The sequence below is a fragment of the Dermacentor silvarum genome, chromosome 1, assembly GCF_013339745.2.
Source record: "Dermacentor silvarum isolate Dsil-2018 chromosome 1, BIME_Dsil_1.4, whole genome shotgun sequence".
NCBI classification, from domain to species: domain Eukaryota; kingdom Metazoa; phylum Arthropoda; class Arachnida; order Ixodida; family Ixodidae; genus Dermacentor; species Dermacentor silvarum.
In genome coordinates, this window is record NC_051154.1 from 448730246 (window position 1) to 448754947 (window position 24702).

A 24702-nucleotide genomic window follows, 5' to 3' on the forward strand; every position below is an offset into this window, starting at 1 on the left:
GCGAAAGATGAGAGTGAACCAGCGGGCGATGAAAAAAAAATTCGTGGATCCGCAACATTCATATGGGCGCGCATTACCAGTGAAGCTGTTTAAGCTGCATACAAGGGGCCGCATATATTATGAAATCGTACATTTCTTTTTTTTTTTCATACAGCACCAAACTATGCCGACACCGAGCTTTCTTGCCCGCTCCGCCCCGTGAAACGCGATATTATCGCCGCACACTGTTCGCTCACAAATTCGACTGGAAAAGATGCGACTGCAGAAGCTTTCGACAAACGGGCGAAAAACGAACAATAAGAAATTCGGCCAAGGCACTTGCTTACGTGTGGGGAATGCGAAAGCATTATAATCCCTTTGGTGAAACCTTTAGTCAGCCAGATGGCCGCGACGTGACGTGTGCATTCACGCACGCACTAGGCACACCTTTAGTCAGCCAAAGCCGTGGAGTCGGGGAAGCGTGCTCGTCTCGCAACCCAGAACCCCGGGTTCGATTCCCACCCAGACCGAAATGTACCAAGCTTTCTTTTCAGAGCCGTTTACAGGAATATTCCTGAGAAATTTGACGTCAATCCGAAAATTTGTTTAGTTGTTTTTAACTCTTTGCGCCATCAGCCATTCTTGTCCAGGCGCCGTGCTACGGACGTAAGCCTGCCAGGGTACCCCACTGGGAACGCATGCGGGGGATGCATACGGGGGGCCAGAGGTAAACAGCTTCGCTGTAAAAAGCGGCGAGAGGGAAGAGGAGGGCGCCGCGGAACCATGAGGTGGAAAGCGGAGTGTCGGCGGAGACCAGGCACGCGGCCAGCGCGGAAACGAAGGGCTTGCGTGGGCTTAGGACACTCTGCGCATGCGCTATAGACGAGAAAACGATCGCCTGAAGGCGCTGCTGCGCCTCCTGACAGCGCCCCCAATGTGGAAATTTCAAGCAGCACGGTCGCTCCGCGGTGCAGTCTCCCCATTGTTTACATTGTTTCGCCCGCGCTTTCATTCGCTGCTCGTGCTCACGGCGCTCCGTTTTCGACGGCGGCAGATCGCCTGCTTGCTGAACAGCGATGCAAAGACTGCAGTGCGATTTCAAGACGGTTGCCGACGCCAACAGTTTTTTTCGTGGCGGCAACCTCAAGAAAGGGGAGCGTCTGCTTCCACACGTGTGTGGTGTTGAAAAATTGTGGGCGGTGATGTGACAGTGAAAGCCAAGTGCGTGTCGGAGGTGTCCAACAAGATTGTATACGACATCCAGTTAGAGGTACACACCGAGTTCAGTCATTTAGTCAGTTTTATTTGTCCATGGTGCCGTCACAAAGCGGTCATGCATGCTTGCAGAGATGTGCAGAGACAGTGACGATTGCGGTTGGTTTCGTTGGTTGCTGGGCGCGCACACACGGCTGCTCTCAATTTGGCTCCCAGCGAGTGGCATCAGCACTGTCGGAACAGAAAGAACACATGCATTAGGCGCCAATAAGCCAATAAAATTAATTAACGATGTAAGTACTACATATGTGCATAATGCCTTATATCATACTGTATAAATATTTAATGTATATCATGCCGTATTCAATGCTAGAGTCATGGCAACTTATTGCATTAATGAGCGAGGCATCTTTTCACTGGTCATGAGAAATCACTCGTACAAACTGCTCCGCGAAATGAACCCAGGTCACGGTAACCAGCTATTACCTTGGGACCAGCAGCACGGGCGCAAGAATTAGCGATACATGCCTCACCAAAGCAAATCTAGTTTCTCGTCGGGCGAATGCCCCGCCGCAGCAAAAGTAAGCTCACACCGATGGCCGGCTACTACACGAAACGAAGATTCTTGGCGGGAAGAGTGAAGCAGGAAGAATATGCAAGGTGGCAATTACAAGGTGGCAATTACTTAAAACATGCTTGGATATTGTGAACCCAGAAAGCATGGCCAAGCAACAACCACAACGCGCGCGTCTAGGGCAGCTGCTTTGCGATCTGCCCTTTCCGACGCATGCGATGACCGCAGCTTGCATTAAATACGGATTGCCACCACACAAAAGACAAGTAACGTGCGGCCCTATTTGTTGCCTGTACAACTAGTAATTTAAGTTGCAGCGTTTGGAAAAAAGATATAATTATCTTAAGCCAGTCTTTGCCGATCGAGAGTGAACGAACAGTACAATCAATTAAATTCGTAGGTTTTACGTGCCAAAAGCACAATATCAGTATGAGGCACGCTCTAATGGAGGGTCTCAGGAATAAATTTGACCAGCGGGGGTTCTTTAACGTGCACAAAAACCAAAGTACATGGTAAGAACTATATTGTTGCATTTCGCCCCCATCGAAATGGGGCCGCCGTGGCCGGGAATCGAGCTCGCGTCGTCGAGCTTAGCGGCGCTACACGTATGCATTTACCGCTAAGTTAACACGGCGGATGTCACTGTACGATTCAACTACGCGACACGTCTAAACAAACGGCTATGCGGTAAATGCAGGCACATTACTATTGCGTTTTTATCGAGCGGCCGTGATATTGCACGCGAATGCGAAAGTACGTGACTTACTTGACTCGGCGCACTGCAGTTATCAATGCTTGTCGTCTTTCCTCCTCGTACCACCTCCCCGGAATTCTGTAGAACTTCACGGGCGGCTTTCGACTTTTCGAGGCTCTTGTGGCAATCAACAACACAGCAGTATTGCGTGCCACCTTTCCTGGTTGATGAGGTCGCGCTCGCCATCACGAAAACAACGCACGCGGTCGCTCGCGCCGTAGAGAACACGGGCGCACGCTGGTCCGGCGGCGACTTTCGACACTTCCATCCTTCCGCCAGGGGAGTGGGCGGTGCTGGTGCCGCGCGGGCAAACTTTAGGTTGCCTCGTCTATATCGACAGCGGCGCCACCGCCGCTAGAGAATGTGCTCCGCGCTTTCCCGTATTCACGCTTTCTTGCCATAGAGAAAGATATTCAACAATAGTGGACACTCCCATACAGCCCATGGCGGCCGAATTGACCGCAACGCACCAAGCCACCGGCATTAATACCTGAACCACACTTCTGGTTTCGGTGGCACGCGTTTTGAACGCTACCTAGCACGCGTTACGCCGGCTGCGCCGATCGGCGCGGCATTTATTGTTTTCTCTCCTACTGTTCAGCCGCCCGTGGTCTTGGTGTGGAATCGTTTTATTATTTAGTCAAAATGATTGCGATCTTTACAAGCCTCCATTGAATCTGTGCCACGTGCAATTTCATAAAGTAGACGCAAGACGCCTTGTAAAATGAGGAAATGTTGATTTTACTCTATATAAATGCTCGTTCCGGGATTTTTGTACATTCATCTAACGTTGTGGCACCAGGTTAGCAGCAGTAAATTACAAGCATGTGTTATTTTGGTATTTAGACATTATAGGAATACTGCGTGTAGAGACGAAATGTGCGAAAGTGGTGAATGTGCGGCATAACAAACAAAAGCAATTCGCTTTTACAAACATGGCGTAGAAAATACCCGATTGATCCCAAAGAATAGCATACATATAATATAGAGAAAACATCTGATTTCCACGCATTCCCTCCACCATTCCCGGGCATTATTGCCTGCACTTTAAGGGCACAAATACACGGCGACTGCACGTTTTCTACTCAACTTGGCCCCAGCGAACGCGCGCGATGATACGCAACGTACACAGAGGTGGCCACAACAAAGGCTTCCAGCCAGACCATGACAGACGCTCGCAGAATGCCTTCTCGCACTCGGGACAAATGCGTTGGTGCAAAGCATGTTTTCAGTCGTTCAGAAGAAATAATTTTCGAGTAACAACTTCATGGTTTTTTGAGCTCCTCGGTGTTATCTAAGGCGAGTTCCGCCGGTGCAAGCAGCACACTCCCTTGTTATGACTCTTGGCAATCGCTAGTCGCAGTGTGGATAAGCGTGAGTACCGCAAGAAGGTATGTGTTGTTGCGGGACCATAAAAAGCGTAACAAGCTTGTCCCACTAAGGTTCAGTTCACGCCAAACTAACTTTGTCACCACGGCCGAACTGCGTTTCGCTAACTGAATCACAACGCCGTGCACGGCGAGGGTGCCTAAAAATTACTAAATGTAACGTAAACTACAGTAAGGTTGGGTGTCAGAGAAAGCGCCACGAACTTGTCCTAGTAAGATTCAGTGAACACGAAACTGCGTCACACGACCGACATTCTTTCCGCTAACTGCGTCACAAAGCCGGGTGCAGCGAGCGTGCCCAAAAACTACCGAAATAAGTGACAGTAATTGTGGGGCCCGTAGAAAGCGTCAGAAACATGTCCCAAGACGACTGAAATTACCTGCGCCAGGACGGCCATGATGTTTTTCGCTAACTACGTCACAAGTCTCAGTTCCATGCCGTAAGCCTAAAGTGCTTGAGCTGCGTCGTAGGCTCGCAGCCTGTCAAACAAAATTACTCTCCTTGCCGTAGTCCAATAGTGCAGAGGTGCCACGTAGAAGTGCAGAGGGAACGCAAGAATACGCCGGGAGCCCTACAAACCAGGCTACATCTATAAAAGACAGCCGGGTCGCCGAACAGGCGAACGCTCACATGCGCAGCCGGCCTCGGCCTCTCTCACTTCGGTGGCGTGTCTGGTGCTTGACTCGTGCATCTGGCGCGTCTGGCAGTGGTTGGACAGTGTGGCAGTTTCGGTATTGGCAATAAAGCGTCGCCATGACAGTGGCCACCAAAGGAAAATTCAGTAACTTTTGCGTATGTGGCTCTATCTTTTCAACCTACATAGCAATAAACCAAAGTGATGCAATTATTCGTAGAAGTAGTGTTCTTGGCTATTTTCTTTTTTGGCGTATTATATTTTTATTTAGTCGCTTTCTTTGCTGCACCAAGGGCGGTGTTTTCACTCTTATCGCTTCGGTTGTCATGCAATTCGTCTGCTCCTGCCGCTCTCTGCTTCTTTGCACACGTGCACGCCTTTGCCTTCTAAAGCCCGTTTCAAATGGTGCGAATCTGACTGTGTTTTCGCACTTGCGAATTCGCAGTTGCGGCAAATGGGCCGTCCGACTCCTCGTGCATGCAATTTTTCGAGCTTCGGAGTGCTGAACTTGTCTGCGAAAACGCACATGCGGCAAGGACGGGGAGCCAATCAAAACGTGGATCGTAGACGCGTCATTGTGGCCTGCCTACTTAATTTTTGTTTTGATAAAGTAACGCAGTCAAATACAAACAACGGTCATGAAAACAGTTTTTAAGTTCCTTTACTTTGTTTTCACCGAAGCGAACTGATGCCAAGAATAATTCAGTCATCCGCTAGGTGCTCGCAAATGCGCAAATCGCAGCTGCCGCGCTCGGTGCTTGTGAAACGGTAATGCCAAGTTCACATTTGCGGAAATGGTAGCTGCGAAAAACACAGTGCTAAATCGCACCACATGGACTGGGCTTAATGTGCGCTGCAATATTTTGTTACTGTATCGGCCAGTGAACCGGCAATGTATGAAAAACAGAAGAAAGGCCTCAAGACGTTCTAAGCGGCTCTGTGGCGGGCCGTAACACGGGAAGGGACAGCAAGGCCTCTTTTTTCCCCTTCCACGAGAATTAGAGGTAAGCATGCTTTTTATACCGTCGTTATGTAGCGAATACCCGCTAACCTTATTTAAACGACTATAAGACGAAAGGAAGGGTATTCCGTACGCGGTAAATTTCTATGTTGTGTGTAAATCAATTGAACCTACCTATCGACAGCCGCTCCTGAGTCACGTGAGTGCTACCTAACCCGCTGACAGAAATTTCAATTAATTATATCTCGGCGACTGCTGTTCGCTTCATGGATAAAAAAAACCTGATAATTTATTTTTGCTGAAAAAGTTTGAATGCGTGCTGCATGGACGAGGGGGTTAATAGAACATTGCGCTTGGCTGTTACTGGTTAGACATTGCATGTCACCTAGAGCTTCAGAAGGCGCAGAAACCAATTGAAGGAGCGCTGTGCTGATGCAGAAAGCACTGCAAGCGCTGTTTTCTTCGCGTCGTCTGCTACGGCGCCGGGCGCATTTTACGTTATGCAGCAAAATGTAGCGTGTGGCAAAAATTAAAAAAACGCCTGCTTGTCTGTTCTTTATCGAATATTCATCTGCGACGTGCGACGTTTGCGGTTGGTAACTGAGAACTAAGTAGGCGAGTGGAGTTTGTTGAGAACAAGCGAATTTACCTTCGGGTCAAGTCACGCTGCCGCGCAATGCGTACGCAGGTGCTCACGTCGGTGCTTAGCGAGCCACGCGTTCCGGTGCTCCCCGCAAACTTTTGTTCCCCCTGTGCTACAAAAATTCTTCTAGCGTAGGAAATGCTCAAACACCCTTGACCAGTGGCTTACAACCTTTGGCAGATCGTCTTTCTGTAATAGGCATGCTGCAGAACTAGGAAGACAAGACATACGCATATACAAAAAGGTTGAACAAACTAATCCGTCAGTGCGTTAATAATGGATCAAGATAATTGACCTGTAAGAAACCGATCAGCGTTTTCAGACAGCTGTTGAGAAAGCAGCATTACGAAACCTGTTAATTCAATATAGTAGCAGTTAAAGTAAGAATTTGTATTGTCTATTATTTGTGCCATAATTATAGCATAAATCCCACAACAAAATATACTATGAGTTGACGTGCACAAATTGAAAGCCCTGTTTAGTGAAAACAGTGCTGAAGTTTCGTCCTGCAATGGCGTTGTGTGTAAGCATATAAATTATTACCTCCATTTTTTCCAGACCACAGCCCCAGCACGGACAACTACACAACCAGATGATTCCATAGATGATTCTATTTATTTTATACAGCGCTAATTCCATAGGTATTCGTAAATTTCTGCTTCATATTAAATTGGAATAATCCACCAATTTCTTGGCCAATCCCCCATAGTGGGTAGCAGCCAAAGACAAGATAGGCAGCAACAACAACAAATGAAGTGATTCACTGATTGAAATGAGATTATTCAGAAACGGGGTTGTGATTTTGAAAAAGGTGAATGCAGTCTGTTTTTTTTAATCTTTAACTATTGCCAGAGTTTTTTTTTAATTGTGGGGTTTTACGTGCCAAAACCACAATCTGATTTTGAGGCTCGCCGTAGTGGGGGACTCAGGAAACTTGGACCACCTGGGATTCTTTAACGTGCACATAAATCTAAGTACACGGTTGTTTTCGCATCTCGCCCCCATCGAAATGCGGCCGCCGTGGCCGGGATTCGATCCCGCGACCTCGTGCTCAGCAGCCCAACACCATAGCCACTGAGAAACCACGGCAGGCAGAGTTGTTTTAAACACAGCTGTATAGCATCTATAGTCAATCCATTGTTTCCGTGAATGATTATGTTGGAGACTTTTCCACGCTGCTTTTCATCGCCTATAAGACTGTGTACCTGCTTCATTCCACCAAGATGAGTTTGACGGCGAGCTGCCAGCCATAACCGTAAACTCAGTGGGCCGAATCGCAGAATTTAAAAGCAATACCACAGAGTCAGGCCTGCGTTCTTCATGGCAAGTGGTCAACGATAATACCCCTGATTTTGCTGGCGTCACGCGAGTTGTTTCGATGAATGTGAAATTGCACAACCCACTATGAGGTACAGTACAGAAGGGGGTGGTAGGTGAGAACAAGAACGTAAATAATTTTTGTAAAATATAACAGCAAATGTTGAACAGATAGGTAAAGCGGAAAACAAAATGATGCGTTGATCAATTGCGATGTGAGATTCGGAAAACTCACAAGAAGATAGGGCATCAGTTATGTTCCCATAAATGAAACCCACTATCCAGGCTCCGAAATACAGGACACACGGGAACACTATGCACTGTCCAAAGTAGCAAAGGCTATTTCCAAACAACCCTTCCCATTTGTGATGAAAGGTTTTGCACGTTAATATGTTCTACATTATCCCAACACGGCGTGCCGATATATAGGAGAGAATAGAATTGAATTATGAGGTTTTACGTGCCAAAACCACGCTCTGATTATGAGGCACGCCGTAATAAGGACTCCGGAATAATTTGGACCACCTGGACTTCGTTAACGTGCACCCCTTACAAAAAAATCTAATTGAGAAAGAACTGAAATACCTATGACCAATGTTAAATACCGTATTAAAAATTTATTGTGATTTTGAGATATCATTGGGGGATGTGTTGAGGGCTCTACAATATTGGCCACTGGAATTTTATTGACACATCATTGGGCAAGTAAATGTTGAATTACTGTTGGGCTATCATTGATGCACCATTGTGATGGTCTTGTGATAGTTCTGTTGACCAGTTGTTGAGTCATTATTGACACATCATTCAATATACATTGTGCCACAGTTAAGATAGCATCGACATTTCATAACTCACCATTGAAATATGATTGATATTTTGTTGGGCTAGTGCATTATTGTTCATTTATTCTCAAATTGCTTTACTATTCTCACCTGCAAGCCCCGGTGCCTGTTGTTCATAATAACTTTCCCTAACATGAACTAAAGCAAAGGAAAAACTGGCCTAATTCAGTTGTCTTTCTCTGCCCCAAAGATATTCACCCTTTTCGCGGCGCTTCCGTGGGCGCTGCTATGTTTGATCACGTGGTGAGGCGTCCATTGATTGCCTCAGCTGCCTCCGCATTTACAATGCTAGCGCGTGACGCCGGTGCGGTGCATCAAACCTCCGTTTCAACGCATATCGTAGATGGTGACTGTGTGCACGACACCAAGGTTTGGCCACAGCTTTAGAGGACGTGTAAGTATACTTTCAGAGCTCATTAATTACGCCTTGTCCAAATGGTGCGAGCAGCGTATACGGTTCTTGTACTAAAAGTGGGGCTATAAATGTATTGCAAGCTGTCCAATGCTTCTGCTTATGAATTAAATCGGGATCGGTGTTTTCTTGTTCTTTAATTTGCAAACATTTAGAAGCAGCGGTTGGTCATGTTTCTGATATAGTAAAGTTCCTCGTTTCCTTGGTGCGGCCACTATCTGTTTATTTTCTGCCTAATCACTCGCGGGTGTGCTCTTCTGCAATAGATTTGTTATTGCTGCAAACAAAGCTTGGAATGCAAATGTTCTGTACTTTGCGGTAACGTGTAGCAAAGACGTATTGTCGCTAGTCCCTCACAAAACGTTCAGCTTCTAACATTAGTGTCTTGTCGGTGTAGTCGCCGTCACTCATGCTTCGGCACATTGATTAAAGTGTGCGCCCATTCACCTATTATTGATACGTTGGCGATAGGGTGGGCGTAAGTTTGCGTGCGAGTAGGGTTGGATGTGTGTAAATAACGTGCGAGAAACTTACTAGGCCAATAAGCGGTGCTACTTCCTTGTGTAACGAGCGGTACTCACTCTTAAGTGCCGACGTTCCGGAGTTGAAGTCCTTTCTTTGGAGGTTAGCTATACAGCGCTGGCGGATGAATTATCTTTTTTTTCATCTTCGAAAAAAGCCGCGCATCGCGAAGGGCGGTAACACAGGCAGTCCTTATGTAGCAGCGGCGACACAGGTTGATTCCATTCCTTATTATGCGAATCACTACTTTTGCAGCGAACTACCGCTTACGTCTTCCCTTTATCGTTACACATTTTGCAGCACGCATTGGGCGAAGTGCATTAGCGAACACCCAGTTGCATTTCAGACAGCTGATCGCACAGTAGCAGGGCAGAAGTAGTAATGGTTTCGTATTCTTGCGCATTCGCTGAGGCAACGTATGGCGCGCCGCCGAAAGCGCCATCTCGTTTCTCTAGAGCAAACTGCTCCGCGAAAAGGGTCAATATGCACATGAAACGTTATTACAGTTTATAAGGCACAACTGCATGGAATCTGAAAACACAGGCAAGTGCCTACAGCACTCTTAACAGTGTAAATACATCTAAAATACTATACATTTGAACTACTATACATCTGTGATGAGTAGTGCGCGACACGGTGCAGTGGTGCGCGACGGTGATATTTGTAGTGTGCGACAAGGTGCGGTGAATTTCAAACAAGAAGCAGACGACAAGGAGAGCGCGCGCCGCTCTACCGCGCCGCGCCGATAACGACGACGCCGAAGAGCGGCCAGCGCGTGAACACGTGGCACAAGAAAAGAAATCAAAAGGAAAAAAAGCCAATCCAATCACAAAAGAACACGGAGCCTCGAGCAGCCAATGAGAAATCGACGAGTCGACCAGAGCAACAGAAAAAGGAGCCGCGCTGGCAGTAGGAGGAAGAGTTCCAGAAGCGGCACCAGGACAAGGTCGGCCACCGGATCGGGAGTTGAAGACGGCCGTCGGGTTCCGGACCCGAGCCACCAGGACTTCACCCGGCCGGGGCCTCCTGCCAACCCATTCCTGGGCGCCGCCACTCCATCCATTCGAGAACTGCTGCCCGAGGCCGGCGAGCGTCTGCGCCCGTGGGCAGAACGAGAGCAGTCGGGCTACGGGCCCGAGCTCCACGACCAGCTGCCCGGCCAGGACGCCGCCGCCGTCAACCCCTGCTGCCAAGCCGCCTGCCTTCCCGGGCATCGCCACCCTGCGCGATAATCGACTGCTGCTGCCCGAGGCCGGTGAGCGTCTGCGTCCGTGGGCAGAACGTGAGCTGTCGGGCTACGAGCCCAAGTGCCACGATCAGCTGCCCGACCAGAACGCCACCACCGTCGGCCCATGCTGCCGAGCCGCCTGTCTTCTCCCTCCGAGCCAGAGCTGCCACGCTCTGGCAGCCTGTACGACGCTCCGACACAACGTCTTTTGGTGAGACCAACACCGCTTATCTCGTCGTCTCGTCTCCGCTTCGCCGCGTTGAGACTGTAGTGCATATGCACACCCGCAGCCTGCCCGAACTTGCCTCATAACATTAGCGTTCCAGCTACGTGTTTCCATGTTATCTTTGTGTGTTTGTTTTTATGGGTTAATTTTCGTTTATAGTCTTATTAAACTTTGTCCCCGATTGGGCTTTTGCCCTTAATGGGGTTGTTCCCCAATTGAAGAACCGTCTGCAGTCACGCTGCATCACAACATCATAACAACCACTGTGGTCTCCTCTTGGGACTTATGTTTATGACTAGAAGGCAGTGACTCAAAAGCAGGCTTTAAGCATACCCTTGTAACAACTAACTTTGAACATATGAACTCTTGGCTTGTATGTCTAAACACACAAATTAAAGACCACTGGATACCTTACAGTAAAACGCTTCACGCACCCAGTAAAATGTTTCACACACCAACACTCTCAGAAGGATTTACGGCTGCCTGTGGGTAGACAAAATAGCAAGTAGATTGGAAACGAATCACTTCATGTAAATATATACAAAACACCTGCACATGTGTTTTTCAGACGTACACTTAACACGTTTTTGTGTTATAAAAGCAGCTTACCTCCCCGGCAGAAGTCAAGAACTGCACAGTATTTACTTTCTTGCGTTAATTTTGGGTACAGAAGAGGTTATTGGTGGCATTTCCGGAATTTAGTGAGCTCATCAGAGAATTTTTATGGACTTGCACAAAGCTAATGGAAGCATTTCTTTGGGCCTATTTCACCCTACGCAGCTACTAAGTGGCACCTCGGTCAATAAAGAGCTAATGCATGGCTAGCTAATACTTTCAATCATATAATAAAGTGACATTAAACACAGACAACTGCAGTAACACACAGCTACCACAATTCCGAACAGTGAAATAAATGGTCACCTGCACCATGAAAGAGCCCAGAACGACTCATTATAAAGCATGAGAAAAGGCTAAAATGACTGGACAGCCAGATTGGCGAGCCAGTGAAAAACGCAAATAAATGCACATACAAAACACCATATTGCCTCACTAGTGCAGGTAAAATACAAATAAAATAACACAAGCATTTCGCTGCATAAAATATACAAAAGTTGAGAAAAAGCAGTAACTGAATGACGGAGGAAGCTACAGCACCCGTGTTGAAAAATTCTAACGAAAGCGAGATGCTTGCACATTTAAACTCGCATAAAACGTTTCTCCAAGCTATAAACTACAAAAACTGTACAGCAATGTTAAAAACAAACAAGATGATAACCTATACCATTCTTGAAGAAATGAATAGTGCAAATAACTTCATGTATCTCAATTTTACGGATACTTCGGCAATTCGGTGTACATACATACTTTACAAACAACAGCTCAAACAGATGAGAACCATGAAATAAGGTAGGAATACACACGAACGCTGACTCAACTAGAAGTTTATTCATGAAGACAAACTGGCCAACTTGGCAAAGAAATAGCCTTGCGGCAGACACAGCCCAATGCGACATGCGGCAGGCAAAGCCGGTGCGACAAGTAAAAAAAGGAATGAAATACATGTTTTGCAGAACAAATATGTGGGTCGAATACAAACAAAAATCGCACACAAACTTAAAGATTGTCCTATAGGCAATACCACCCGACAAGAAATGCTATTTGAAACACAGCAACTCTTTCCCACTAAGGGCAACAGATAGCTACATTTTACTCTGTCATTCCGGTATTTGCTTATGCATTTGTCGGCAATGAATAAATATGGCTTCCACAATTGCTCTTGTGTACTGGTCTTTTTTTATGAAAGAATTGTTCGTTCTGCCCCTTACAGCAGAAAAAGCAATTTTGTTTTATCACAAAGACCGGAATGACGGAGTAATTACAGAAGCATTATTTCTTGATCACGAAAGAAACAAATGCGTAAGCAAGCCATGTGTTGCGCTTGGTGGAAAGAGATGCGGTTAAAAGAGCATTTCTCGTTACATAGAATCACTTATAGGACAAATAAATCTTTCAGTTCTCATTCTTGACACAGGTTTATTCCACATGACATGACTTTTCTTCCAGTTTTTCTCTTGTCGCACCTGGCTTTTGCTGCCACGCATGCATGGCGTCTCATCTTTGTCAAGTTGGCCAGTGTGTTTAATACCTCTGTCTTCAAGTTGAGTCGACGCTTGTGTGTGTTCCTACCTATATCGTCGTCCTCATCTGTTTGCGCTGCTGTTTCAAGCACGCACTTATCACTTGGTTATGCTGATAAACATTCTCACAAGAAAAAAGAAATACCTCCACTCAAAAGTTAGCCCATCCTTTACAACTAAAAGGCCAAGCAAATCGAAAGTAAGCCTTCACAGTGTCCATGCGGCAGCTGTCGCACCACAAGAAATATAGTTAAAAATCCTACTTGGCGCAGAGTGGCAACAGTGATGCGAGCGTCCTGGTGAATCAGCCGCAGATCAATGGATGCCTCTTGCGAGAAACGACGCCACGCTGTTCTTGACAAACGACACGTCAGCACCCGGGCATGCATGTGTAACCTGTGAGAAGGGAATACAAACAGAAAATGCGATTAGGCGGATTGAGAATTTGCCACACACTATACACAACTACGCACTAAATAATAGTACACACTATACTGGCAAGTAAAAATTTGCGCCTCTTTACGAGGGCCGTCGCGAAAATAAAGATATGGGTTGCTAAAGTAAATGTTAAAGATGCGACGCACAACGATGTTTCACAGCGGTGAAATATATTCGCGGCTCTCTCACAAATCACGAAAGAGCAATGGGAGGAATCCCTCAAGAGCAGCAATCTTCAAATCCAACACCAGGCTGTCCAGAGGGCCCACGACATCGCGACGGGACTTGGTCTCCCGGTCCCATCGTGGGCGGAGCCACCGACTTAATCTGGGGGAGCCTTCGGCTCGCCTAGATCTTAGTTCCTCAGGACTGAAATAAAGTTCTTCTCATGTCATGTCTCTCACAAATCCAAAGAACATGCTATAGTGCACAGCCGATACCAAGCAGCAGTCCGAATCTTCTGTACCAGCAGGGCAAAACTAAAAATGCGCCGAGAGGGATGCGTGCGTAAGCGCGCTTGTACGACAAGTGAGAACCGGCACCGCTTCTTTGAAGCTTAGTATCCGCTGCCCCGTGGCTAAGAACATTCCGCGCGATTTGTGCGCATTGCACGCTTGCGTCTGTGCAGTGAGCTGTCTTCATGCACGCGGAATTCCTCGCCAAGCAAACGGTGCTCGAGTGCGGCGCTTAGCTTGAGGCACCGATGCATCGGCTGCGTTCCTTTTGTATGTGCAAGCAACGCTCATGCGGATCCGTGCAGCTCAGAGAGGCATCAGAGAACGGCGGCGCGTTTCGGTTATCGCCTATTAAAAGCGTGCAGTACGCCTTCAACGGAAACACGCCACGTTTGCTGAAGATGCTTGCTGCGGTTGGGTTGGCGGCTATAGGTGATAAGGCGAGTCCGTCGGCGGCTATGTTCTTTGCGACGTCGCCTCCGCGCCTCTGTTAATTTGCGATGTGTATCCGTGTGGCACCAGCGCGCCGATGTAGGACTTGTCGGTAGGCCGTTCTCCGCTCATCCCGAAAAGGCGAAATACATTTTGACATTAGCCACAACGCAAATTGAGACGCAGTTAACCACTACGCGCCAAAAGGCGCACACTAGCCGTGAGGTGTACGATGAGCCACTCCGGATTTAAAAAGAAAAAAAAAATGTCGCAGTTTCGGCCGAAAGGCGACGCATCGATTGGGATAGCAAATTTGTAGACAACTATACAAACTTAGAATAGTAGTTTTATCGGCCATATAAACTTGTAAACATTCGCCTACTAACTAAATTAGCAAGCACGGTGTAACGCGTGTATAGGTAAACATGAACACATCTCGCTCGATGACCGCGGAAACTCCTCGTCAAAACGCTGGAGAAGGCGCGGCATTAGCGAGCGAATTAACCTTCGCGCCGTCTCTCGCTTCAACGCGAACTAAACGTCGAAAGCACAGCGCATACCAAGCTACCGGCACTAGCTCCACTTTGTTCACATCGCAGATCGCTTTGAAAGTGAGGCACCTGCGCGCGCGCACTTTTTCCACGTCGCAGATCGCTTTCAAGATACGGCGCCGGCCGCCGGAGTGCCAACCCACAAGTCCGCTTCCCCGCTGAACAAAAATTAGTAACGAAAGTATACGTGACAAGAATACTGGTAAGACAGAGCGCTACCAAAAGGCCCTAGTTGCCATGGGGGCCGCCATAGTTACTAAATGAGTAAATGTGCAGCACTGCCTACAACAAGCGCAGCACAGCTGCACACCTGCTGCAAAATTATTTGTCGCGGCTCTCCTAAGCTCTCAATACCTGCCTAAATTCCCTGAAAGCGAGCGCGCCTCTTGCGTATCGAAACGAGGTAACAAGCGCCGGAATGGCCTACGTGAGCCCTAATGAAAGACGACGTGCAAAATCTTCTCTGTGCAGAGAAGCTGCTCCCTATGTTGCAAGTCAGTCCTCTCATACAAAGTAATGTTACCTAGGGTAAACTTATTAGACAGGAACAAATGAAGCAATGCAATTTTATGCACGTGGGGCGCCGCTGCCTTTTCTTTCATTGTTTCTACCGAAGTAGCGGCGGCAGCAATCGCTAGTTTCGCGCGCTTTCGCTCCAGGGCAAGCGGCGTGCCTGCAGAAAGTGAGCGGTATGCTTAACATCTCACGCTCGTCAAAGTAAAAAAACGGCTGTTAGGCCATTCATGTCTCGAACATGCAGAATGGGCAGTGTAGGGCTGCATGATTGTTTTGTGTATACTTTCGCAGTGCCGCGAGTTGCCCACGCGTTTTATGAATAGGGAGGCGTCCACTACCCAGCGGCTTGACAGCAACCGTTTCTGTTTTTGAGGGGTCGGACGGTCCGTGTGGTGTCGGGTGACGAGCCGCGGCGCGCGCCGGGGGGGTGCGGAGAACGAATTCGGAGAACGCGGTCTTGCGCGCACTGGGTTAGCATTCCGCCGATGGTCATAATAGGTCCGCGCAGACACACCTCGAGTGGTACGGCTGTACGCGGTGTTGTGGCGGCGGCTCCCGAGTCCTCTGCTGGTTAGAGACGCCGTCGAAGTTTAGAGGGGCCTAGCACTGTTGACCACGTGTTGCGCGTACGGAGTGGGGGTCCACTCTCCTATGCGTCCGGGCGGCAACCACGTGTATCTCGCTTTGAGCGCTGAGAAAAACCCGCGTGCCATGGTTTCGAGTGACAACTTGCAGTGCGCGCCGTAGAGGCGCGGTGCGCATGCGAAGATCGCGTTCGGAGAAGGTTGTCTTGAGAACACCGAGTCCGGATGCCGCCAATGGTCATTATTTTCCACGCGGCAAAACCTTGAGGGGGGAGTGCGGTACGCGGTGTTGTGACACCAGCGCCCGAGCCCCCTGCTGGCTAGAAACGCCGCTGAGGTTCGAGACGGCCTCAATAAATCATGCGTGCCTGGCGTGCTTGTTGAGGCCGTCACTGACCACGTGGAAATAGGACAGGGGAACGAAGTTGTGGGAAGAAGGAAAACAGGGTTGTTTTCCCATACATTTACTTTTAAGAGTAAGCCCATCCCTCTGGGTTGTGGCTCTACAAACTTTCAACTCTAATTGGCAACTGCTTCTGTGGGATGGGCCAACGGTCCTACCGCCCTATTTCTTTCTCTCTTTCACCTATAAGAATCGAGACGGGGTGCTTGCTCCTCAGTCTAGGCTGCAATCACTAAACCTGATAGATCAGTAAGACTCCGTACGATGCAACGCTAGTCTGGGCCGTGACCACTTGGTGATAGAACAGTGAGACTCGGTCCGTCGTATGTAGTGACAGTTGTCCTAGGCTCTAACTTAAGAAAAAGTAGAAGAGTAAGGCGCTATTTACTTGTGTGTTTTGCATCAGTGTTATTTTGCTAACTCTGCATTTGACTGTGTAAATATTTTCGGTGCAATATGTCTTTAAGTTTTGTTACCTCCAACCTGCCTCCTGCTTCATCAACGCCGATAATCACCTTGAAGAGATTTTCATCGACTTCAAGGACAAAGAACAAACTTAACTACGGCTATGTGCTCAAGATAACGAAATCACTTACCTATGTGAACAAATTCGGCTGCGGCTTTGTTCGCCTTCCTTCCAATACACATCATGAATTCTGCCACGCAATTCATCAAAACTGCCAGGCTCAAACATCATTCGAAGGCCAGTAGCGGCGTGAACCAATGACTTCATCGGATAAACATCCCGCTTATAGTCATAGAGCCATTTCACTAAAACGTGCGTCATGATGTGCAAAAAGGAAAGAAAAATATCTCCACCAAAATGCGCGAAGCACGAACCACCGTACAACTGCAACCAAGCACGGTGTAAGAGGAGAGGTGCTCCGACGGCACGCCCGCGCTACAGTACCCGCGCTCGGGAGAAACAGCGGCCAGACAGCCCTCGCCGCTGCTCGCCGCATCGGAGCCAATCGGAGCGCGCACCGGGTGCGCTTCTCTTGCTCCGTCTGGCCAGTTAAAGAGCCGTTACGTGGTACCAAATCACCGACGCTGCCTGCGTGGGTGATCGGCAGCTTAGCTGCATGGTGTAGGGCGATGTGCGGGACCGTCTCAATGATTCCCTTCGACTGCAGAGATGCGCTCTGATCCGCTGTCTGAATTGGTCGGAATCTAGCTTCTTCGTATGGAGGTGCTGGCAACAAGTGCGTAAGTGTGCTTTAATATAGGCAAAAAGTGCTTTGTACCCGGCTGCAATAGCGGCTACGCGTCCTCCCAGGAGCCGGTATCGCTCTTCAGCGCTCCCAAAGAAGAAGCTCGCCTGGAAGCGTGGCGAAAGGCCACTCCCCGTAGCGAACATGTTCTCCGATCTATTGACCATGTCTGCGAAACACGTTTCGACAATCGTTACGTCAGCAAGACGTGGTCTGCAGAGCACGGTGGTGTCGTGTTGGCCAGCACAACTCGTCATGCGGTTCTTTCATCAGCTGCAGTTCCAACCATCTTTCCGAACATCTCCAGCTACCTGTCAAAGTCCGTGAAGACGAGAAAAAGACCCGCGAGCAGGGAAAAAAGGATACCTCTGCGAAAAAGATGCTGCGGATACCATCGATACGGTAACCAAACATATGCGGAGCAACTGACGATGGAATAGTCAATACCGTCGATACGGCCCAAGCTTGCAACGTGCTTGCAACCGTACGCGTCTGCTGAAAAGGAACAAAGACATGAGGTGCTGCTTGTGTTTCTGCGTTGCTGATAACTTTCCTATTTTGATTTTATTTGTTTTAACCATTCAAGTATATAATTACGTGTTTCCTTAAACGAGAAAAACGACCTGCTTATAATGCTGGGCATTACTTCTCTTACAATAAAAACAAGGAAAGTGAATGCAATTTTTACTGGCTATTGCATTCCTAACACAATTCAAAAATCGATTATAACACCCCTCAAATTGTACCGTGACACTTTGTAGATTCAGCAAGGCATGACTTGTACATCTTGGCAGCTGTGGAGGCTTATCTAATGCTCTAGCACAGTAGCACTCCTCTGAATGCATGTTACACGTTTTAGCACTTTTAGTAAGTATGCAATTATATTACCCATTTTTTCTCGTAAATATCAAAATTAGTCTAATGCCGCCATACGCTGAGATGACAGCTGCTAGAGCCCTCAATTAATAACTCACTCATGCGGTCTCGAGTCGAATTATAGCTCCGAATGTCGGCATAAATATAAAGGGATGTTCCTACAACCAAATAGAGTCTTTTTAAGCAGGCGAATGGCATATTTGCCTTAAAATAATGCACCTCTGCCGAGCGGGCCCATAGAAGCGCCAGCAAAGCGAGCGAAAAAGTGGGCCCCCAGAATAGGTGCTGCCCCTTGCGGCCGCAGCGTGCTTAAAAGTCCCACTGGCCTATTCGATAATCCGTTCATGACAGTCACGGACTGTCCGCGATGCTGCATAGGCAACGCTCATTGGCTGAAAGCACCACCTCGGACAGCCCGGGACTGTGAGAAACGGATAATCCAAGAGGCCCACTAAGTGGCCGCGCCTCGCGCCTGCCATCGGATCACCTCTCTTCGTACACCGTGCGCTGAACATACGAGAGCTGCAGGCTAGGGAGACGACAGTTCGGCGAAGGTTCAATGGCAAGAATTTTATCGCATGCTTCTTGCAAGGCGAGTGTCGGGAGCAGCCACAGAGACAGCGATTAGCGGTCGTACTGTTGCAGCTGTTGCTGAATCCGAAGCTCTTTCAACGCGCTGTGATTTTCAAAGCGCGTTTGTTGTTTCATCTCTAGTACCACGGCCGTTGGATAAAAAATATATCTGCTTTCGAGATAAACTGGTGCGTCACAGGTAATTCGAAGACCTCTCAAGTGTATGTTTACAGCGTGTGCGCGCTTGCAACCCACGGTTCCCACAGCGCGTCCGATGTTTACCGGTAGCGTCGTCACCTGTCGGCGCCTCCCTTATCGCCACCACCCGCGCTGCCACCGTGTCTACTTTTTACTCCACATGCGCGCAGTCACCGTGTTTGCAAGTGAATTTCGCCTTCTTTTGCTCCCTAAAACGTGCATATTTTGGATCGCACCTACGGCTATGCCATCTGGCGTATGTTAAAGCGACGATGGCATTTGTAAGCCGGCGAAAAAGTGTTAAAACTATATGAACTGGGGCGATCATGAAGCTCGTTCAACATCGCAGTTTCTACGTAGCGTAAGCGGCTACGAAAGTGGGTTGGTCCCGGAGATAGTAGAGTTTAACACGGCACCTCAAAGAGCGAGCTGTGGCAAGAAGACAAGGAAGTGACATGGGGTGCGCGCTCCGAGTGTTTCAAAGAGCTGACTGACTTTGGAACGTTAGATGTATGCGTTCGCTCGTGGCCTAAAGGTTAGAGCAGGAGTCTGCTGTGCTCGACGGCCAACGTTCGATGCCCCCGTCAGTCGCTCATTATTGTCTTTTAAGCGAAGCTTCATGGGCTCACAACTGTCGGCGGTGGTGCCACGCTGAAAAGTGAGCCGATCCTGGTTGGAAGGATCCAAGCTCAATGGCACATACTCCTGTAGGCTCGGGGACCTGTAACGCACCCTTGAACTACGCTTGTCACACGTGGGAACCATAGAGACAAAATCACCAGCCCTTCTTTTGTCGACAAAATGCTTATAAGGGAAGCTTGTTCGATTCTAGCGTGAGGGTAGGGGTAGGGTAGCGTGAGGGTAGTGAGGGCTTCCGAAGCCCAGGCGAAACGTCAGCAAAGAGTAATGTCAGCAATGAAGCAAATGGTCCCATGGGATTTTAGAGATAGTTAAATATTGGCGACTCCAAGCAATTGCTGCGACACCTAGCGGCAAGCGTCGGAACCTCCGACGGAGGTCGGGGCAGACGATCCGTCCGTAGACTTCGTACCGCGTTCGGGTGCGCTTCTAGTACGATGGCGCCACAATCTACGAAACTCCGCATTGCCGTGGAATTTTGCTGCGTTTTTCGGTTTTGCGGCGCCGAAGAGCCACATGCATTGCGAATCTTATCATCTTCTTCTTTCTGGTGTTTACGTGCCAAAACCTGTTCTGATTATGAGGCATGGCATAGTGGAGTGCTCCGGATTAATTTTGACCACCTGGGGTTCTTTAACATGCACTACAACCACGGTGGAAGAATATTTAAGGTACGTTCGATTCGCCTGCACCATCGGAACCAGTTCACGAGGTGCTGCACCCTGCCGTTCGTTTCACTGGTGCAGCCTAGCGCCCTCTGCACTCCGGTATTCGTTTCAAAAAGTGCCGGAAAGGTGCAGGGCTGGTTCCTGAAATTTCGGCACCACCGGAGTTGGTGGTTCCACGTTGGTGCAGCATTGTTTGTTTCGCGCGCGTTCGAAATGGCAGCAGACGGCATGGTCGTCTGCATTAACGGCGTGGAGCAGACGATAACGCCATTGATTGCCGAAGACGGTTGTCGAGTGAGGAATGGCAACGGCTTTGCCTACAGAGCACAAGGTATGTATACAATCGTGGTATGCATGTGTCACACGAGCCCTTTAGATGTTATTTGAGAACATTTTAGTCGGTACGTTGCCGCAGTACTACATGCACAAAGCGTGTGCGGCACAAAAGAAATCGTTTTCTGTAAATAAAAACGTGGTATGCTTGTTTTAGCTTCGAGGGTGGCGAGATTAGACCTAATAAGTGCGAAATGTACTGGTGACTGCAATAACTTTATGCCTAACAACAATCCGCGCACTCGACGGACACACAATAACCATGTGTGTCCGTCGTGTGCTGTGAGCTTACGAATGTCGTTTCGTTCGTGCTCGAAAATCTCGGTGGCCGTAAAGTAAGCGTGATTAGTTTGGCACGGCCGCTGAATTAAATATTGTGCAGGCTGTAATGGGAGCGAGGCAGGCTGCAACGCGTGCCTTCTTACCCAGAGGCCGTGGGTTTGGATTGGACCGGGCGGAATCGAACTTGAGATTACAATAGCCGTCGACCTGTATGATGTCATATTTGCGTTGATTCACGCACACTCGCAAGCGTCTGTGTGACGGTAATATTGGGTGACACTGCGAGCAATCTACAGATTTACTTTGCAGCCACCTTAAGGCAAGACAAAAAATAGGGGTGTCACGTGCTGGATGCACGGATCAAAATATAGGTATGCAGTCGTTCGGTTTACGTGACTTGTTATTAGTAATATGTTGATGGCCAGCTATAAAATTAGTTCGCACAGAAGAGCTGCAGTGTTTTTATTAAATGATGAAGCTGTTTACAGCTAGGCACTTCCACAATTATCCTTCCTTTTATTCCTTCTACAGATAGTACTCTGCTGACCATATTTGTAGATCCTACACCAGACACCAGTGTCCCAGTGCCATCAACCCCACCGGCTGCGGACACTGTGGCGCCAATTCTTTCTCAGAGTCCGGGCTGTTTCGCTTTGGACGAAACACAGGCTGTGGGCACTGCTGCACAGCCCTTGGCACAGAGCCCCGAGGAGGAAGAAAGCCGCGAGAACGACCTTTGGAGCGGGGCGAAAACTAGGTTTTTTATTAAAAAATATATGGAACTGAAAGAGCTACTTCGTAAGAAGGGTGGCTTTCGGCAAGTATCCTTTATTTTTTAAGTAAGCAGTTGACTTAAGAGTAAAATGTATTTGCTGGGGCATAAGTATGCTCATTTATTTTATGCATCAGAGTAACTTCTTTTTATCATAATTGGATTTCGGCTTGTTTTTGTGGTTGACATTGATATCCACAAATGGTAATTCATTGGTTATTCTCTCCTTTCTGGGTATCTTGCAGGGTTAAAATTGCAGTAAGCCCAGTTATTAGTAACGCTCAGAAACATGAAATAGCAATCTAAAGCCTGTTGGCATACATTGCTAAGACAAGTTAGTATTGTGATTAATGAAACTAATCTATGGCAGTTTCACCTTAGTGTTTAAAACAAGTACGAAAACAATGCACAAGCATGTTCGTTTAACTTTAATGATGTATGTCCTACAATCTAAATTTAATCAATTATTACTTAACTATTTTAGGACAACTGTGCTACTTAATTGGTCTTGTTTAGAGAGGCGTACCTCTTTTTGCCTGTTACATCTGGTCAACCTGTGAAGGATAATGTATGTGTAGCATACAAATGACATTGTGGCAAAATGCACGGAAACATACGCCTTGGGCAATAGCAGCACATGTTTGTGCTTTTATGAGGTAGTTTTTTATTTTTCAATAATTCTATCAAAGTGTCTTTACTCATGCAGCCAGTTTATAGACTACTTCGTATGTGTTCGGCTTCCACACACTGTTTATGGTTCTCGTTGCATTTATTTCAGTACAAAGAAAGTTTTATGGATTCGCCTTGCCTCCCTTATTTCAACGGAGTTCAACTGCACAGTGACGCCCATGCAGACTCAAAATAAGTGGAAAAGCTTGGAGAGGGCGTATAAGCGTAGCAAGACAAATAATTCTTCATCTGGCCACTCCCTGATCACCTGCGATTACGAGGAGTGAGTACAGGCCATTGTTGCCGTAAATTCGTAAAGCTACTATGTATCTGATATTTTATTATTTCTAGGGAACTGGCTGAAGTACTTGAAAAGGAACACCATATCACTCCAACAGTCCTCCTGGTGCCCGGGGAGGTGATTGAAAACAACAGGTACAATGACCCTACTTGATATGTAGTTGTTTCTAAGCCTGATTTTTTATGCTTCAGAGAGGGCACTGTTGCGGAGACAGAGCCTTGCCAGGAGGCAGGACGATCCCACCACCCCAGCCAAGATGCCCCAGCAAGAAAAAGAAAATCTGCTACTTCTGTGGAGGCTCTTGTCGAGGATATAAGGCGGCAAAGCAGGAGCGGGAATTGCGATTTGAGAAAAAAATGGCACTTTTGGAGCGCCTTGTTGGTGCCGTTGAGGCATGTGCTGCTAATAAATAAGTTTTGAACATGAAGGAATTATTTTTTTATAAGACTCTGCAAGAACACTTCACTGAGCATGAAGGAATGTTTATTTTTTATAAAACTCCACAAGAATGCTTCACATCAGCACCTCTCGCATTAAGAAAGTGCTCTATTAAACAAATGGAACACTAACACTGCTTTTGTGCAATTGCATTTCTCAAATTTTCACTATAGGCAGCCAAACTTCGGTCAGTAATGTCACTTTCGTCATCATTTCCAACATCTTCAAGCTCTGAAATTTCTTGCAGCTCAATAAAATAATCCCTCTCTTCATTGCACATGTTGTGTAACACACAAGCACCCATTACTATGAGGCAGCACTGCTTGATTGTAGCAGCGTCAACAAAGTAAAGCCTACGGAACCTTTGCTTTAGAAGACCAAAGGCGTTCTCAATAGAACACCTTTGCTCAGAGTGGCACTTGTTATAGCGCTTCTTCCATGCCGGAAAACTGTGCTCATTATCGCGGTACGGCGTCAACAACCATGGAAGCAGGGGGTATGCAGAGTCTCCGAGCAGGTAGCCACCATCACATCTCATCGCTGCCATCTCAAAGAAGGGGCCTTCACGAAGCACCCTGGCATCGTGTGCCGATCCAGGAAAACCGATAAAAACGTCGATGAACTTGTTCCTACTATCACATATTCCCTGGAGCAGTACAGACGGGAACTTCTTGCGGTTGAAGTAGGACTGGGAGGATTCAGTCGGCTTGTTGATCTCTATGTGGCACCCGTCAATACAGCCTATGGTGTTACGCGGCCCTTTGCCGGAGCTCTTTACCAAGAAGCCCGCCTTGGTCCTTTCTTGATCATGCCCGCTAGGCCATGCGATGACTTCTCCACTTATGCTGTTTAAAAAGTTAAACAGTCGCTCAATGCACACGAGCACTGAAGATTCGGATAAATCAAATCTGTCAGCAAGGCAGTACATACTCGATTGGCTTCCAATATAGCTCAGTACCACCAAGCAAGTCTTCTCGGCAGTGATCCGTGTGCGCCCTCCTGGAGAATCGGGGAAGAACGGAGACGATTCGTAGCGGGCGACAAGATCGCTGAACGTCTCGCGTGAGAGTCGGAACATCCGTTTAAATTCGAACCCGAAGTACCGGCCTACGACGTCCTCACAGTATCTTGGAATGCGATTTCTGTCCACTCTTGCTAGCTTCACTGCCATTATCGCAACTAGGTCATCAAATTCGTCGTCATTTTCAGACTCCACTAGCTCCATGGCGACATGCACGACAGTTGAAAGCAGGCCAGCGTTCATGACCTTCGTCCACAGAAGCAACGGCGAAGAAAAAGGCGGCGATTTGGCACAATGAACACCAAAACACTAACAACGTCGAGACGAACCGAGACATAATGCCGCGCCCCGCGCATGCGAAACAAGAAAGCAGAAGGCCTGCACAACTTCTGCACTTCGGCATTCGATTCTGTGTGGCGCTGCTGTCCGGTCAGGCCGGCACCGCCGATCTAGCCCTGCACTCGCCCTGAACTTCTCGTGAACCGCCGTGAACCGGTTCACAGTGGTG

At 47.9% G+C, this 24702-nt stretch overlaps 1 protein-coding gene across 1 annotated transcript; it reads right to left on the minus strand.

The window, feature by feature from the left end:
• Window positions 1-23107: 23107 nt before the first annotated feature.
• On the minus strand, window positions 23108-24532 carry LOC119455500 (uncharacterized). The gene has a single exon (XM_037716911.2). It carries the CDS (start codon window positions 24435-24437, stop codon window positions 23301-23303), a length of 1137 nt encoding a protein of 378 aa, XP_037572839.1. The 5' UTR covers window positions 24438-24532; the 3' UTR covers window positions 23108-23300.
• Between the last annotated feature and the right edge of the window lie 170 nt (window positions 24533-24702).